General features: G+C 41.6%; 2 protein-coding genes across 3 annotated transcripts in view; one reads left to right on the top strand and one right to left on the bottom strand.

The window, feature by feature from the left end:
• The window catches only part of mtpap (mitochondrial poly(A) polymerase), a 31,168-nt gene extending 28,834 nt beyond the window's left edge, over positions 1-2,334 (bottom strand). For both annotated transcript variants that reach the window (XM_024000499.1, XM_024000500.1), the window contains exon 1: positions 2,169-2,334. In XM_024000499.1, the coding sequence (XP_023856267.1) occupies positions 2,169-2,316 (148 nt within the window). In that variant the 5' untranslated portion in view covers positions 2,317-2,334. The remainder of the gene's footprint in view (positions 1-2,168) is intronic.
• A 160-nt stretch (positions 2,335-2,494) lies between these two features.
• LOC111973334 (mitogen-activated protein kinase kinase kinase 8) lies at positions 2,495-15,523 on the top strand. The gene is made up of 8 exons (XM_024000657.2): positions 2,495-2,981; positions 3,646-4,028; positions 5,454-5,627; positions 6,379-6,640; positions 10,174-10,280; positions 11,502-11,654; positions 13,032-13,275; positions 13,507-15,523. Exons 2-8 carry the CDS (start codon positions 3,672-3,674, stop codon positions 13,635-13,637), a joined length of 1,428 nt encoding a protein of 475 aa, XP_023856425.1. The 5' UTR covers positions 2,495-2,981; positions 3,646-3,671; the 3' UTR covers positions 13,638-15,523.
• The last annotated feature ends 2,858 nt before the right edge of the window (positions 15,524-18,381 follow it).

Genomic DNA, 18,381 nt, shown 5'->3' with positions numbered 1-18,381 from the left:
TTGAAAGTAAACTTTTTTTAAATGTATTATCAGAATGCGTTTTTTTGCCAGAAATGCCTTCTGGGAAAATGTGAACTTTCATGTGCCTTAATAACAAACTTGTATGCCATCTGTAAATACGAATACAATTGTTAAATTACGAGCCTAGTTGGTTAAGCCACAGAAAAAGTCAGCAACCTTCCCACTAGCCATGATTAGCTGAGATAATGAGTGGGCTGGACATGTCAAGAGAGGAGTTCAGATTYGTCTGCRATATAGAAAGCTTCTGTCTATTTGAGCTGGCCAGTCTGTGTTGGTAATCCTGGCGAACGCGGCTTTTTTTAATGTATTGTGTAGTGGAGCTGCATAAGTGTTGATCTCCACTTTCTGGAGGATCAAGTTTTGAAATCAGTGGAATTATAGTAGAATAGRTAAAGAGATGGAGCAAACACCCGTCATCCGGATTGCATCTTCAAACTAAGGGAAACCGTGGCATGGCATCCGTGACAGGGAGATGCGTCCATCATGCATGATGATGTATACGGGTAAGATAGTCGAGCTTGCCACATTTTCAGATATTACACGTTTCTATTTTGCAAGAAAGTGATTTCATTTCAAGCTAAAGTGTACTGTTAGCTAGCTAACGTTAGCTGGCTGGCTCCCTAGCTAACGGTATGTGTATGATGTTATTATTCGTATCCCAGAGCTGTTTGCTTGGCTAGTTAGAGCCTAATGATAGCTAGCTAACATTGAACCTGGTTGGTTAGCTCCCAACAGATTCARGCAGGGTAGTAACGACATGATTTGGCACTGTTCATGGTTGTTGTTTCACTAGATAACGTTACGTGTATAGATCTTACACATTGTTTACCTAGCTAGGTTCATTGTTTACCTAGCTAGCTACAAGTGTTAACAAAAGACTCCACTACGCAAGTAACCATTTCGGGTGCATTCGTAAATTCAGTCTGAGTATGCCAGAGTGCAGAATAACTGCTGAATTTACAAACGCACAACACCCGTTGAATACGGCCAGTGTCAGTAAAGTCAGCAAAAATACTTAATGAAATAGGCTGTTTTCATGTTATCCAGATGTAGGCTGGACACATGACATTTTTAACAATGCTTTTTTCTTATAAAAACTAGTTCATTGCATCCGCCGTGGAGCCCAGTTTCATAATATTAACATATGTCCCAGCTGCTTGCCATAGTTTTGAAGTAACGCAAAAAAAAAACAGGCCTTATTTTAGGGCAATTTTCACCCTGCCAGCTCCTATTAGTTCTATTGAACATGGTGGAACCAACTCGCCTTCTGAAAGTTCTATTCCCAGCTTATTGTTCTACGTCACAAAGCCTGCTTTGCTATTGTTGGCAATGACACCTGCAAACGTTGTTTGTAGTTCAAATGTAAACAACAACAAATTAATCATGGAACTCTGAGGTCCTCCCATTGTTTCCTGTAGGGAAATATAGGTACGTCTGTCTATTTCGCCAAATATCTCACAGTGTGTATATTTGGATTATTCTTTTAAWTTTTTTTAATTGGACAGCATTTTAATCTCCTCTTTCTAATGATGTATGGGCGGGCAGTATTCCCTTGTCATCAAACGCTAGCCACGAAATACACTTTGCCCTTGGAACGTTGAGCTCCTCACGCTAGTGTTCCAGCTTAACCAAGCTTATTATTCCAGCTTATTTAGCCATTTTTCAGCCTTGGGTGAATTTTGACTCGTTCTATTGTCCAGTCTACCAGAGGTCTACCAGAGGTAAACAAATCATCGGCCAGAGCGTCGAGCGTGCGCTCTGAACGATCCGAGATCGAAACGAGATGGGTGGGGCTAAAGCTTAAGAGGGTGTGAACAATGCTGAATGGGTGTAGACAAATTAGAGCTCTTCACTAGGTACCAAAACATTCAAAAGGCCATTTTCTCAAAAGTGAGATAACAAGTTTATCAACTTTCAAAGCAGAATTACTTAACCATTGTTCCTCAAAAATGATGATACACCATTTTGTAGCTCTGAGTCTCTACTTTATCCAATGTAAACAAATACATAAAATGCAAATGTTYCTACATAAGACCTATTTGAGCCGGTCGGTCACATTTAGCTAGGTAGCAACGTRAGCAATCTAACGTTACAAGTCATGTGGCTACAGCCATGTTGTGTGTGTGCTCGGTGGATGAGAAACCTACCGATTTTATATTTCTTATTGGGTGCATCGGTCTTCGTAGCAGCAGTATTAGTTCCGAACTTTCTTTGAAAACATGAATCTACTTTTTTAAAGCATTTAGAGAGTCTGCCCCTCATATGCAACCTACACACCGCAATGGAAGACGCCATCGCTGCACTGAGACTGCCGTAAAAGCGCATGCGTGTGCTGTATGTTCTATGGCATCCGAAACCTGCCAAAAATCAAAGCTCAATCAGCGTCAAACATGAGTTTAGCGTTTTTCCTATATTTGCAAGACCAAAGTGATCAATTGATTGAAACGAGTGTATGGTATGGGCCCTCAGTTATGTAACCTGCAATTAGTCTCATGATGACACTTTTTTAAAATTCTGCTGTCACTATATAGTCAGTTTTCTCATATACTGTTTTTCTTGAACTTAAACAACAGGGGACATTGCGAAATATTTGTATCGAAGCACAGGCAGAATTGTTGGGGTAGTGAAAATACCGAACTATTCCATGGAATCTGATGAATCCGTTTGCCTACGGAAATCAAATATTACGGGGAAATCCAAGAATATGAAAAGAAAAACGAAACTACAGAGGAATACACTAAGGTTACAAGACACCACTTTCGGCTTATGTTTTTATTTACACAATACCACCTAAACACAGAGACTGATAAGGACTTCCTCTTCTACTTCCTAGCTCGTGAGTAGGAATTACAGTCAGTAGGCTCTTTAGTGCGCGTTAGAGTTGACAGCATTCGGACGCAAGAATGGATTAGCGCATTCGGAGGGGATCCTACCCTACGTTATTTATTACAAAGAATAAGGTAAGCACATCGTTATTACGCTATTTCAAACAAATAATGATCAGTTTATATTTGCTATTTGTTAGTGACTAGTTATGTTGAGTGTTCAGTGTTGGGAGGGCAATTGGTTGATGTAGTCTACACTCGAGTACATTCTTRTTCACTTCATTGTATATAGACTTATTTTTCTACTGTATTATTGACTGTATGTTTAGTTTATTCCATGTGTAACTCTGTGTTGTTGTATGTGTCAAATTGCTATGCTTTATCTTGGCCATGACGCAGTTGCAAATGAGAACTTGTTCTCAACTAGCCTACCTGATTAAATAAAGGTGAAATAAAAATACAACTTTAAAAAAAAACACTTAGCGATAACCTACAGCAGGGTTCCCCAACTGCCCCGCGAGTGATTTCATTGGCCACCCAAGTTTTCTAAAAACATTAGACTGTAAAAACACGAGCAAATAATCTAGAAGTGATTTTAATTTAAGAAATCTGTTCAAAAGTATTCCCACGCACAATAGAGAGGTATGTGATTGTATACAAGGTTTGAAATGTTTTAGTCAGATATTATATCTGTTTGGGCTTCTTGCGGTCAATTTGCAATCTACAAATTATATGTCATTATTTTCCAGCCCATATTGGAATTTCAATTGCCTAATGAATCATCACCATTCTATTTCAGAACCCAGCAGAACCTAGAATATCAAAATGGATTACAAATATGCCAATGCTGGAATAGAACTCTTGCTGTCTCACATGAACATAGAGGATATCATTGGCGCTGTTGAGCATCTCTATCACACCGAGGAGGAAGAGACTGGGGCATTGAGTGAAGAAGGTCTCTCTCAGGAGGAGATGGATGAGAACGAGGAGACTGTGAATGATTCGGGGGACGAAGTGACAGGGGTAACAGGAGGGACCCAGGGCACACAGCAGGGGAACGGTGGTGGTATGGTCAGGTACGGGACGGTGTCGGACTTGCTCTCCTTCGTCAACCTGATCTCTAACATGCAACCAGAAGCACTGCAGCACCAGACTGAGGAGATGGGCGTGTTACTGAACAAGGTGAGACTTCAGGATATTTGTGTTTTTTTTTTGTTGTATGTTTTTGTATCTGTCCCCACAAAGGTCTCATTAGATACTTTTGGTCATGTAGTGTACAGTATGTGGATATCTCAATCCAAAATGTTGGAACATTGCTGCAGGGACTTGCATTAATGAGGTTGGGTACTGGTGTTTGGCGATTAGGTCTGGCTCGCAGTCGGCGTTCCAATTCATCCCAAAGGTATTCAATGGGGTTGAGGTCAGGGCTCTGTGCAGGCCAGTCAAGTTCTTCCACACCGATCTCGAAAAAKCATTTCTGTATTGACCTCGCTTTGTGCACGGTGACATTGTCATGTTGAAACAGGAAAAGGCCTTCCCCAAACTMTTGCCACAAAGTTGGAAGCACAGAATCGTCTAGAGAATGTCATTGTACGCTGTAGCATTAAGATTACCCTTCACTGGCACTAAGGGGCCCGAACAATAAAAAACAACCCCAGACCATTATTCCTCCTCCACCAAACTTTACAGTTGGAACTATACATTCGGGCAGATATCGTTTTCCCGGCGTCCGCCAAACCCAGATTAATCCATCGGACTGCCAGCTGGTGAAGCGTCATTCATCACTCCAGAGAACGCATTTCCACCGCTCCAGAGTCCAATGGCGGCGAGCTTTACACCACTTCAGCCGACGCTTGGCATTGCGCATGGTGATCTTATTCTTGTGTGTGGTTGCTCGGCCATGGAAGCCCATTTCATGAAGCTCCTGACGAGCAGCTCTTGTGCTGACGTTGCTTCCAGAGGCAGTTTGGAACTTGGTAATGAGTGTCGCAACCAAGGACAGACTATTTTTACGCACTGCGCTTCAGCACTCGGCGGTCCCGTTCTGTGAGCTTGTYTTGTATAGTCCCGTTCTGTAAGCTTGTGTGGCTGAGCAGTTGTTGCTCCTAGACGTTTCCACTTCACAATAACAGCACAGTTGACCGGGGCAGCTCTAGCAGGGGAGAAATGTGATGAACTGGCTTATTGGAAAGGTGGCATCCTATGATGGTGCAACGTTGAAAGTCTCTGAGCTCTTCGGTAAGGCCCTTCTACTGCCAATGTTTGTCTATTGAGATTGTGTGGCTGTGTGCTAGATTTTATACACCTGTCAGCAATGGGTGTAGCTGAAATAGCCGAATCCACTAATGTGAAGGGGTGTCCACATACTTTTGTATAGATAGTGTATCAAAGCTTATTTGTCATATGCAAAGGACAATGACATCTTAGAAGTGGCATTGTGTGATTGAAACTGTCTGTCCCTTCGTCTGTTAGTCAGTCAGTCTGTCTGTTTGTCTGCGTCTATGTGTATGTATGTGGTCAAGTATAGACAATCTGTCTGTAGGGTTATTTAAAGCCTTTACTGGTTCAGCAGCACCTTTCACACTGTATTTCACTACTTCTGTGCAGAAACACATGGTGCTGAAAAAGGGACGCTATCGCATCGATTTGGATGTACTTCTGTTTCCATGGATGTGGACCTACAAGACTCCAGGCTCTGGCGGCCATGTTCCAAAGGGCTCATTTGGGAAAGTCCACTTGGCCCAGGATACCGTTACCAGGAAGCGAATGGCATGCAAACTGGTGAGTCAATGAGTCCGCGTGCAGGAATGTCTGGCACGTTTGCAGAGTGGATTTCTCGAAACTGCCGCTGGCTGATCTGTGCCAAGATTGATTTCTGGCAGGAAGTTTTGTTTTCAAAGCAATAGAAACTAATTTGTTAGGACAATATAAAAGCAGAATATCACATGTGTAGTCAGTCAGGTCTTTGCACCCAAAAACTTTGAAAGCTGCAACAGAACATCTAGAAAGAGGAACACTATGTACTGTAGAAAGAGAAAAATATTTATCTGCGACATCTCAAAAGCCAGTATTGCAGATAGATAGAAACTGAAAGTATTTGTCTGGTTACCCCACAGGAAACCCCCCACGCTAGTCTATTGCAGGGCCTAACCCCCAATCTATCTCCTTAGTGCTGAGTGTCAAGCAGAGACGCATCAGGTCCCATTTTTACAGTCTTTGGTATGACCCGGCCAAGGTTTGAACTCCCAACTTTCCAATCTGAGGCAGGCACTCTAATCACAATGGTACTTCACCTGGGGTAGAAGAGGATATGGCATTTTATACAGTATTATTTCTGCCCACAAATAGTTACACACGATGGGAGTGGCTTCCTGGTCTGGCTATTCTATCGTCAGTGGAATGTTTACATACTAAAGACTTTGTAAATACTTTGCATAATAGACATACTTTACTGTACATGTCTAAATCTCTTTTTAAATATAATGTCTATAGAATGTTCTTTATGCCTTAATGGTTCTATTCATGCTACTAGATCCCCATGGAGCATTTCAAACCAGCCGATGTGGAGATCCAGGCCCGGTTCCGTCACGAGAACATTGCAGAGCTCTACGGTGCTCTCCTCTGGGACCAGAACATCCATCTGTTCATGGAGGCCGGCGAGGGAGGCTCGGTTCTGGAGAAACTGGACAGCTGTGGACCCATGAGGGAGTTTGAGATCATCTGGGTTACCCAGCAGGTCCTCAGGGGCCTGGAGTATCTGCACTCTCACAATGTCATCCACCACGACATCAAACGTGAGTGGATAGTGCCCAAAACAAACGTTAAAAAATGCACATTAGTACACTCAATTAGTAAGCATTAGAGTTAGAGCAAGTTAAAGGCCTATAGCCTCTGCTTTTACCACGGTTTAGAAACWCAGTTTTTCTCATTCTAGCCCCAAAAACATCAAAAATGGAACCCAGGTATGTGTCCAAAACACATGCACACTAGTAGTATATGTGTCCCCTCAACTGGGCCCAAGCTGGTTAAATCAACGTTGTTTCAACATCATTTGTCAGTATATTATGACATGGAAAATACATCGGATTTGAAAAAAGTTGTTTTGAGGGTAACATTTCATCCACAGGATTATGCCATCACGGTAACCAATTTTCAACAGATACAAACTTTGTATAAAATATGTTGAATTTGTACCTTTGAAACAACGTCAGATCTTCAACGTAATATCCACTATAAGAAAAAAACTGTAGGCTGGGCTGCACCTCCTACTGGAGAGTCGATCTATCTACAGCAGTGTTTATTTCTGTCTCCCATCCAGGGTTTTAACCCAGCCCAGCTTAGCTTTGATATTTGTCACTGACTATTACCAATGTGCTTTCGTGAGAATTGTTGTGGAGAAGTCTACACTTAATAGATTCACTGGCGCTATCAAATGAATTCCAAACATTAAGTTCAACAGAGCAAATGAAATGTAACCATACTTTATGAATCATACATCCTCAATGATGCTATTTAGGCCTATATAGCATTTGAGCAGTCATCAACAGATATTGTTTAAATTCAGCCCTTGTGGGCCTAGGATTTCAAATGGAATATACAGGGTAATAATATATGTTGGATTCACGTCTCCATCTCAACCAAAAATGGAAGTTAAAGAATTTAAAGTTTGCTTTGATTTAGTCCTATTCCTTTACCTAGATTTTTGGTCAAAATGGAGACGTGAATCCGACATGTCAATTATTAATTTGTAGACAAACTGGAATTATAGCAAGACTCATTGGCAAAGATGGAACTATCTCCTTCAAAATTTTATATTTGGTTGTGTTGACAACCAAACACAATTCAATATCACTTTTGCAATACAGTAAATAGCCTATTAACTGTTGACAAGTTAACAAATTACATGTTGGATTCACATCTCCAGCTCAACCAAAAATAAAAGTTAAAGAATAGGATTAAGCCAGTGGATCAGAGGGAACTATCCAAGCAGTAGAATTGTGTTTGATTGCATTGTCAACCAAACACAATTCAATATTACTTTTGTAAGATAGCCTTAACTTTAGGCTATTTACTATCTTACAAACTAATGTAACATTCAACTTTAAAATGAGTAACACATCCATGGCCACATTTTGAAGTTACTGTAACAAATGTATTTTTATATAATCGTGGAAAGCGTGCACGTTCAGGGTTGAAGGTCTTTGGAAACCTAAACAATTGCTATAATAATCTGCACAGATTCTCAAATGACATTGTTCACTTGCACCATGTACTTTAATGTAATCTCAACTAACTGCAATCCAGTTCATTTGGTTGTGCTATTAGATGAAGCAGTGATGACACATTTAAGTTGTTGTATAAACAAAATATATGACATTGTAGTCCCATTTGAACTTTGGTGTGCTTTTAAATGGTTGAAAGTGCAGTTTAGGTGGTAACTAAACCAAAAATCAGACATTGATTTTCTATTGGAATTTGGTTGTGCTTTTACATGGTTGAAAGCATAGTGATAACATATTGGGAAAATAGGTTGAAATCTCATTGATCAACGTATGTAACCAATATTGCCCAATGCTCCACATTGAAATGACATGGTGTGCCCAGTGGGCTGTGACTGTCATTATCCACTTCCTGTCAAATGTAACCAAGATAGGAAAGGACTTTAGAGTAAACTGCACCTTGAACCAACGGCTTCATAGGAAACTCAACCACAGACAACTAAAGAAACCACGTGAGCCTTGTAAGAAGGCAGGATGAAGCTGTGGTGTTGCTGACGGTGTTCAGGTCACTCAGGTAGCTAACGTTTTTATAGGTGTTGTCCCAAATGGCACCCTATCCCCTATTTAGTGCACTACCTTTAACCTGGTCAAAAGTAGTGCACTATATAGGGAATAGGGAGCCACTTGGGGCAAAACCCAGTATCTGCTTAGCTAGCTACTGAAGTTGCTGAAACACAGGATTTTAGAGCGAGATAGATTAGATAGCAAGGCTAGGGCTGCAGGCAGGCAGGTGAGCTAACAGTCTCTTGTGACAGACTGCTACCATAATTGGAGTAGCGCAGCGCTGTCCATCGCACGTGAGATTTGCTTCCAAGATTGTAGTGAGCTAAAGTCAATCACAACACAGCATTCAAAGCTCTGTGGAGCTACAGCTAACATCAGTCAAAACTGTGTTGATAAATGCATTTTTATTTAACCTTAATTTAACCATGAAAAGACCTTTGAGGTTAGAAACCCCTTTTTTGAGGGGGACCTGGCAAGAGGTCAGCAGGAAGTAGTCAGCGTGTACATACGACACGAGCACAATACTGTAAATGAAAAACAATTACAATGGTCAGCAACATTTTCCTCTCAGAGCTTTAAACTCAGCAAGCGATATCCTCTCTTCCAGTAAATGTATTGTAATAACGTTAACTTTATAATGTGGGGTGTTCCCTAGTAAAGGTTATACTATCTATAGGGGTTAATGTGTTGCAATGAACTTTAAACAAAGACCTGTGGACCAGTCTATTATCATTCAGTCAGTCAATCAGGGCTTGGCTAAAGACTAAATGCACTATATGTAGCATCTGGAAATTCCAGTCAGACCCTCCCACCTTCCCTGCAGCAGGGTTGACTGTAGGGCTGCTTAGAAGAAACCAGTGAGTTATGACTTTCTGACGTGGCACTGTGGTCTTGTGCTCTTCCTGTCCAGTCAAAGGCTACATCCCAAATGGCTCCCTATGAAGTACCCTATTCCCTATGTAGTGCCTATAGGACTTTGGTCAACTGTAGTGCACTATATCGGGAATAGGGTGCTATTTGGGACACACAGAAAATTGTAATGTTACCTCGATGAGGTAAGGGATCAGGGGGGCAAGGAGGGAGAGGAGGTTTGGGAAAAGCCTGCTTATTAATTCTAACTGTCAAATTCTGTGCCAAAACCCTGAAAGATGTTTGACTTCAGTAATGACTTTTAAACGCTTTAGTTCCCTTTTTCTTTAAGCTCAGTCAAATTGCCATTCAGAGACTCAACATGCCTCATAGCATGCTCTGTGTGTACTTTAATTTTACATCAGTGCAAATGTTGATACTTCTCATTTCCTTAAATGTACATACAGTTCCTATCACATATCACATATGTCAAGAGCAATTTTAGCAAATGATAGAAGAAATGTTGACCTTGTGACAAACATTTAACAGAGTAGCAAGTTAGCACACACTATATTAGGCTCTGAGATTATACTGTATCTTGCAGCACATGTTCTTTAGCTTTGACATGGCTGAACTGCGCAGCTTTTTTGGTGAATCTCACTCACCCTCCCTCCCTCCCCCCTTTCTCTATTCAGCCAGCAACATCGTTCTGATGTCAGACAAAGCGGTGCTGGTGGACTTTGGCCTGACGGTACAGATGACAGAGGAGTTGTACACCCCTAGGGACCTGCGCGGCACAGAGGTAAGTGACTCTGCTGTCTGCTCTCTTCAACACCCTCAGGCCTATGACATAACAACAAAAGACACTCTTAGGCCTATGACATAACAACAAAAGACACTCTTAGGCCTATGACATAACAACAAAAGACACTCTTAGGCTTATGACATAACAACAAAAGACACTCTCAGGCCTACGACATGACCTACAGGGTTAGGGTCAATTCATTTTCAATTCAGTCAATTCATTTTTTTGGGGGGGGGGAATTCCAGTTTACTTCCTGGTGACCTATGACATGACAACAACAAGAGCAACTTCTTACTTCGTGAGAAGTTCAATATGTGTGTTTACTAGAAGGTAAAGCAGCAGTTTTCCGTTCCAAATTGAGATCAAGCGATGCCTCAGGGCACTCTGAAAATGATTTAGTTAGTAGACGAGTCAGTGTTTGTCTCACAGTGTCCCATAGTAAAGGAAAAGGTGCAGGGGAATCACATCAAACACGAAGAGATATTGTATAGGTTTATAGGTGGACCATAGGTTTTGTGTGCAATGCATAGGCTACAGAGTTGTCTCAAATTGACATTGTTTATCAGTAATAATACAGTAGGTTGAAAGCCTTTGAACATCCTTACATCCTTATTCACAGTTGGGAAAATCTTGGAGGAGGCATTCACTCTGTTCTTTCTCATGACCCTCCCTCTGCTCATCGTCCTCTTCCTAATCCTCTCCTCAATCCTCTCCTCCCCTCTGTGGTGACCTATACCCCTGGTGGCTGAGTGGGAAAGTCCCAGGGCAGAGAGACAGACACCCAGCATTAATAACAGGGAGGGAGATAGCTAGCCAACAGAGTGGAGCTGCTGAGACTAGGCTGACATTAGCTAACATGGGGGCAGMCTGGAAATTCCAGTTGAGAGATGGACTCTGGTCTGATGTTTACTGTTTCACATTTCACAGACCGTACACAGTGCAGTTCCGAGCCTAACACCAGCCCAGCTGCTCTTAGGGTTCCTGTATTAATACATAGTCATAGAGACACTGTATTATTCATTTTATAACTGTTATGATTATGATTATCACTGGCAACATGACTACATGACTACATAACATTTTTTACATTTGATGAAGAAAAATATTGGGTACTGTCCAAACACTTATTTTCTTATTCTACAATTGACATTATGCCATTGACCTTGTGAGTAACCATTGACCRTGTGAGTAACTGTTGTCTTGTGTTTTCTTCCTCAGATGTATATGAGCCCGGAGGTGGTTCTGTGTCGAGGACACAACACCAAGACGGATATCTACAGTCTGGGCACCACCATTATCCACATGCAAACTGGCAGCCCGCCCTGGGTCAGGAGATACCCACGCAGGTCCTACCCATCCTACCTCTACATAGTAAGTGCCACTCTCCCTATCTCCCTCTCTACCCATCCTACCTCTACATAGTAAGCATCTCCTGATAGTAAAAAACAACAACTATTAGATGATTTATACACTTCCAATAAATGCACAAATATATAAAGTAGTGAAAGTAGTGTAGCAGAAGTTGTTTCTGCATAGTCACTCCACTAAGTAATGGGACAATGGAAAGTGGATGGATGAGTGAATGTTGAACATACAGGCCTTCCTCTTGCTACACTGACAGGGCTGAAGGAGGGGAAACCCCCACTTATAGCCAGTCTTTGAAAAAAACAGATTTTTTCATCACCCAGTTTAGATTTCCACGGCATTGGCCTAGATTCTTGCAAGATCATTTCTCAAACATCATGTGATCCCTTAACATGACTGGTTGCGTCCCAAATGGCACCCTATTCCCTGTATGGAGCACTACTTCTGACCAGAGCCTTATGGGCCCTGGTCAAAAGTAGTGCACTWTATTGGGAATAAGTTGCCATTTGGGATTCTGTCTCTGGCAAATATTATCAGCATACTTTTTCAGGCTCAGTACACAKGTTCTGTTTTGCTTTTAACAGTGTTTTTCATTATCACATTCTTGATTTGAAGAGGTCCTGTTTCTCTTTTTGGATTGGCTGCAGTTCCCGAACCTGACTTTCTGTTGCTAAAAATACTGAGATTTCTGCTTATGCGGGATCCAATAGCCTATGTCCTTTCAGCTGCTGCTCAGTGTGCAGTCACTCCATGACTCCGCTGCCGCCTGTACACAAAACAGTTTGAACAAATGTAGTTATTTGTCTGTTGTAATATTAGGCTATTGCAAACATAAGCACGGCACAAACAGGTTGTTTAGCAATTCGATTTTATTCCAGGATTCAAGGTTTCTGGAAAACCAGGGAATTTATTGAAAGTTCAAGGAATTTTGCAACCCTAGTTGTACATCAAACTTGTTTTACACTCGGGAAGTTGTGCCCAGAGATGGCATGAGTTGCAGGATAGCTTTTAGTCTCACCTAGCCATCACCATGACTAAAAAGACAAGGAATGCTTATAGTGATGGTGGCTAGGTCTCGCCTAACCTGACATCGCATCCTCACATTCCGTAGAAGACTGGTGTGTGAAACTGTTGCATCAGACCTAGTTGGGTTGTTTRCTTTAAAAAGAGCAGTGTTGGGTTGTCGATGCTGGGTTATTGAGAAATGACCCAGCGGGTCAGATCGGAAGACTGGAGGCGCAYTTTACTTGTTTTTAACCCAGCATTTTTTTTTGAGTGTAGAACTATAAGAATAGCTGTGAAACCCTAATTATAGGATCTATACGGTTCTACCACAGAATTAGAATGGCTTGACTACAATTKTAATTCTATGGCTCCCCTCAGATCCACAAGCAGGCCCCTCCGCTGGAGGACATAGCAGAGGACTGCAGCGGTGCCATGAGGTCCTTCCTGGAGCGAGCCCTGGAGAGGAACCCTGCCCAGCGCAGCTCTGCAGCCGAGCTCCTGAGGGACGAGGCCATCAACCCTCCCAGGGAGGAACAGCCACGCTGTTGGAGCCTGGACTCAGCCCTGGTGGAGGCCTCCCACCCTCTGAGGCAGCACAGCCAGCAGCCTGACACCACACAGGGTAGGGACTTCTATATATATATTTCTCTTCCTGTTCTTTATCATCGTACTTCCCTAAAATATACTTTGTTCCTCATATTCCCTACAGAGGTAGGCAGGGACTTCAAATATMAACTGTGCTGTGGTAAAATGCCTACGCACTTCCTCATGCGGCACATACACACTAACATGTGTATGAAACTTCATGAGGGCTTATGTTACCAATAACTATACAATTCCCTTTTTTTTGCAGAATCGTCTCTGTACTCTGAGCCTGAGGACTCTGCCCACCTGAGGAGGAAGGGATCACTGTACATCGACCTGGGGGCAATGACTGGGTACTATAATCTAGTAAGAGGCCCCCCTGCTACAGAGTATGGCTAACCCTGAGCGTAACCCAAAGACACATTTAGTAAGACCTCTGACAGAAATTGGTCTGGTAAAGCTATAACTGTAACCTTTAACCTTAGCCTGGTACTAAGATAATGACTTTATTATCCCCATGGGGACATTTTGGTACTGGTGAACTGTTAGGTCAGAGACTCATGAAGACTCAATGGTGAATATGTGTCTGATATGTTTTGAAAGAGTCACCAGAKGGACAGAGAGTTGGGTAGAGCAGGTGAAGTGGACCAATGTCTGGAGAGTGGTTTCTGTAGCTATCTTAGTTTGCCATCTCTCAACAGTGCTGAGCCTCATTGGTTGGAAGAGATGTGTTACTCAGTAACTCTGGGTTTCATTGGTTAACAGTGGAATCAGCGACATCTTGTGATGTGCTCTGTAGATACATGATATATTAGCATGTTTTACAAGTTTGTTTCTTGCTCTCTTAAAAATAAAGGTGCAAGTTGGAACCAAACAAATTCTCGAGAGCGATGCCATAGGGGAACCATGTTAGGGTCTCTGAAGAACCATGAATAGGATGGTTCTTTGAACAACCATACCAAAAGCCYAAACCGGTGTAGGGTTTTAAGCCTTATTTGCATATTTCCCAGGGTGCCTTTCGAGTGAATATTAGAGTTAAAAGTACTACCCATGACTGTGTTTGCTAGTGATAAAGACATGCTTGTTGCATTCATTKATTTWAAGCCCTGTGGCTTCCCCAAGATAAATCKTAAGTGAATATGTTGTCATTAAAATCAAATTATTTAAAACAATACTTATTTCATAAGGCCTTTTTTGAGTGCCTAGTTGTGGCCTGAAACTCATAGTTTACAGGCCACAATATGCTGGCTTTATAAGTGATGTGTAATTCCTATTGGAATCCAGCCAGACTGGGGATATTCAACATTTGACACTTTTATTCACCCACAACCTGCCTTCAAAATGACTGCCAGGGTTGGGGAGACTAAGATACTCATATCTTAAACATCTAAACTGGAACAACCATTTCAGCAACGGGTGCAATGAGTCCAAGTAACAGATTGGATTTGTTTACAAAAATGTATGTTATTTATATTTGAGTAGCATACGATTTATGAATCAATCAATGTGCATGCAAAAACATTTTAAAAGAAATCTGCCTGCACTAGGGCCTGCTGGGAAATATGATAATGATGGGCGTGGTTTTGGTTCAACTCTGGTTATTAACACCAACACTGGGGTTCTTTTACACTACTGAGTGTTCATTTACCTCTACAGTGTTAATTTAACTTGAATCAACACTAGAAATGTTACACTGAAAAATCAACACTAGTTAACACTGGCCAATTTACTGTGTGCTATGAAAGGGACACATCTGCAGGCTTCAATACTATTCAAAAACCTTTTGGAATTCCGAAGAACCATCAAGTTAAGAACCCCACACTTAACTCAAAGGTTCTTTATCGAGAAAGAGTTCCCCAAGGAACCTTCAGAGTTTAGGAAGAACCATTCAAAAACCTTTATTTTTTTTCTCAGCGTAAGGAAATGTCTGCATGTGTCTTATGATTGAGACATTCTGTGTGTCAATATGATTTCTGACAATGTATTTGCGTTTTGTACAAACCATATTGTCTGAAGTTCTTAATGAACTTTTTGTTTGTTCCTGTGGAATCTGAATATTATATTTTGAGTACTTGCTATGCAAGTTACACCGTGTAGTACATGTGTAATCAATGATCTTTTACATGTATTTTACCTGTTGGATTTGTGGTTTTCTAATGAGATAAATGTCTATAGCATTTTGTAAATTGACTTCAGTCTCTTACACGGTAKTTTGTCTCAATATGAAGTTGAATTACTGAATAACATGTCATATAATTCATCTGAATAAAATGAAAAAGTCAACACCTGTGTTTTTGTCATGTTAATGGCTAGATAAAATGGAAAGGGGACATCATATTGAAGGTATAGCTATCTGTTTCTATGGTGAGTGAGTGGGAGGTTTTCATTTCTGGTCAGCTTCCACTCTGTGTGATCCTGTCACAGCGCAGGCAGTCAGCTCATACACACAAACACCTGTAGTTACTAGTTCCTACTCTAAAATGTTTTTGAAGAATTGCAAATTGTTATTAAGTTTGCATACTATTTACATTACAACTCTTCCTTCGACTACTATGTGAGTGGGCTCCATCCAACATGCTCAAATGCTTCTGTTACACAACTACAGTATCCGTCTATGTGCTTTCTGGTACTTTGTGTATGAAGAACAGTTCCTTGATAGCATCGGAGATCAATTTCCTTATCAGGAAGCATGTCGCTCCAATCTCTCTGATGTCATGGTAACAGTGTGTGGGCAGGACCGGTGACAGGGCGAGGGCGGGTATCAACTAGGTATTCCCTGACCTCAGCTAACTATGACTAACACTGACCTATGATGACCATATATGGCTGTATGAGTGGCTGAGATGCAGATAAACCTGCTACTGTAAATTCTGTGTTATTTACTAATAGATCTGAGGCAAACCCCTCTGACGATCACCATCCCCCACACAGTGAGTATCCCAAATGGCACCATATTCCCTACATAATGAGCCCAATGGGCTCTGGTGAAAAGTAGTGCACTATATAGGGGATGGGGTGCTATTTGGGACACAACCAGTGTGAAAGGGAAGTGCACGCCCAGATAATGTGATAAATAGCTCACACCAACGTTTGCCTTGAGGTGGAATCTCTGAGAGAGAGAGAGAGAGAGAGAACAAACAGACCCCACATGGCCCCAGTACAGAACACAATTAGACCCAACCAAATCAGGAGAAAACAAAAAGATAATTACTTGACACATTGAATTAACAAAAAAACAGAGTAGACTAGAATGCTATTTGGCCCTAAACAGAGAGTACACAGTGGCAGAATATCTGACCACAGTGACTGACCCAAACTTAAGGAAAGCTTTGACTATGTACAGACTCAGTGAACATAGCCTTGCTATTGAGAAAGGCCGACCATAGGCAGACCTGGCTCTCAAGAGAAGACAGGCTATGTGCACAATGCCCACAAAATGAGGTAGAAACTGAGCTGCACTTCCTAACCTCCTGCCAAATGTATGACCATATTAGAGATACATATTTCCCTCAGATTACACAGATACACAAAGAACTAGAAAACAAATCCAATTTTGATAAACTCCCATATCTGGGTGAAATACCACACTGTGCCATCACAGCAGCAAGATTTGTGACTTGTTGCCACAAGGCAACAAGGCAACCTTTTGTACTTTCACTATTTGCACATAACATGACATTTGTAATGTCTTTATTCTTTTGGAACTTTTGTGAGTGTAATGTTTACTGTTCATTTTTATTGTTTATAATCTAGTTCACTTGCTTTGGCAATGTTAACATATGTTTCCCATGCCAATAAAGCCCTTAAATTGAAATTGAGAGATAGAGAACATAGCTGGTTTCTCATTATGAAGCTATGGTCAACTCATTATTGACACTGAGTCAGTCTTTGATCTTATCAGTGATGAACGTWGCAGGGGAATCCACTGAAGCCCATTTCATGTCGCTGTTTATCAATGAGCCCCCAAGGGAGAGTATGAGGTAAATCCGGTGATGTACACTGAGTATACAAAACATTAAGGACACCTGCCCTCTTCGTGACAGACTGCTGTGGTGACCATATCAACGCCAAACCGACAGTCATGAATCATGACAGCAGTAAAATTCCGCTGAGTGACCATTGAGTCACGGTAATCTCCTCTCCTGGTACTAAGGGCTCTATTGTCCCTCTAACCACTCTGACATCAATGCAATTGAAAATCACATCAAACACTTTGCTTTTAAAACTCACCTCACTGTGATTGATCGATTTGACAGGTTGAAACTAAGTGGAAAACATGGTCTTTGTGGATGTTCTTTAAAACCTAACACAATGAAATGGATAGCGCTTTCTAAGGTAATGATTAATTCAAAACACCCATATGCATAGGCCTATTAAAGTACTGAATGAAAATAATGATTGTGCCGTTATAAACCAAATAACTTCACAGATCTTCATTGTAAAGGGTTTAGACACTAACAGCTTACAGACGGTAGGTAATTAAGGTCACAGTTATGAAAACGTAGGACACTAAAGAGGKCTTTCTACTMACTCTGAAAAACACCAAAAGAAAGATGCCCAGGGTTCTTGCTCATCTGCACGAATGTGCCTTAGGCATGCTGCAAGGAGGCATGAGGACTGCAGATGTGGCCAGGGCAATAAATTGCAATGTCCGTACTGTGAGATGCCTAAGACAGCACTACAGGGAGACAGGACGGACAGCTGATCGTCCTCGCAGTGGCAGACCACGTGTAGCAACAACAACTGCCCGAGTTACACCAGGAACACACAATCCGTCCATCAGTGCTCAGACTGTCCGCAGAACCATGGACAGCCACATCATATTTAGCTTGTGTTGATTGGACAAAACAGTTTTTGGTATCTTTTAGTTATTAAACTAAGCAGAGGTGATTTGATGATGTTGAAATGTTGAAGTTGAAATGGTGCTGGAATAGTGGAGGCAGCTCCTGTTTTCTTTGCGACTTGCGGTAACTCTCTGTGGTTCTAAATCAATAGTTGTTCAGTGGTCTGACATGCCATTCCACTGAACCTGCCCCGGAGATGGTTCCTTATCCACTAAAGATCCTCCTCTGTGGGCTCTCGGGACAGAGTCCTCCACTGACTGCACCTGGTTGGGCACGGCTATCTTCATCCACTCGCATTC

This window comes from Salvelinus sp. IW2-2015, linkage group LG14 (genome assembly GCF_002910315.2).
Source record: "Salvelinus sp. IW2-2015 linkage group LG14, ASM291031v2, whole genome shotgun sequence".
Lineage (NCBI taxonomy): Eukaryota > Metazoa > Chordata > Actinopteri > Salmoniformes > Salmonidae > Salvelinus > Salvelinus sp. IW2-2015.
This window is presented reverse-complemented; position numbering and strand designations above follow the sequence as displayed.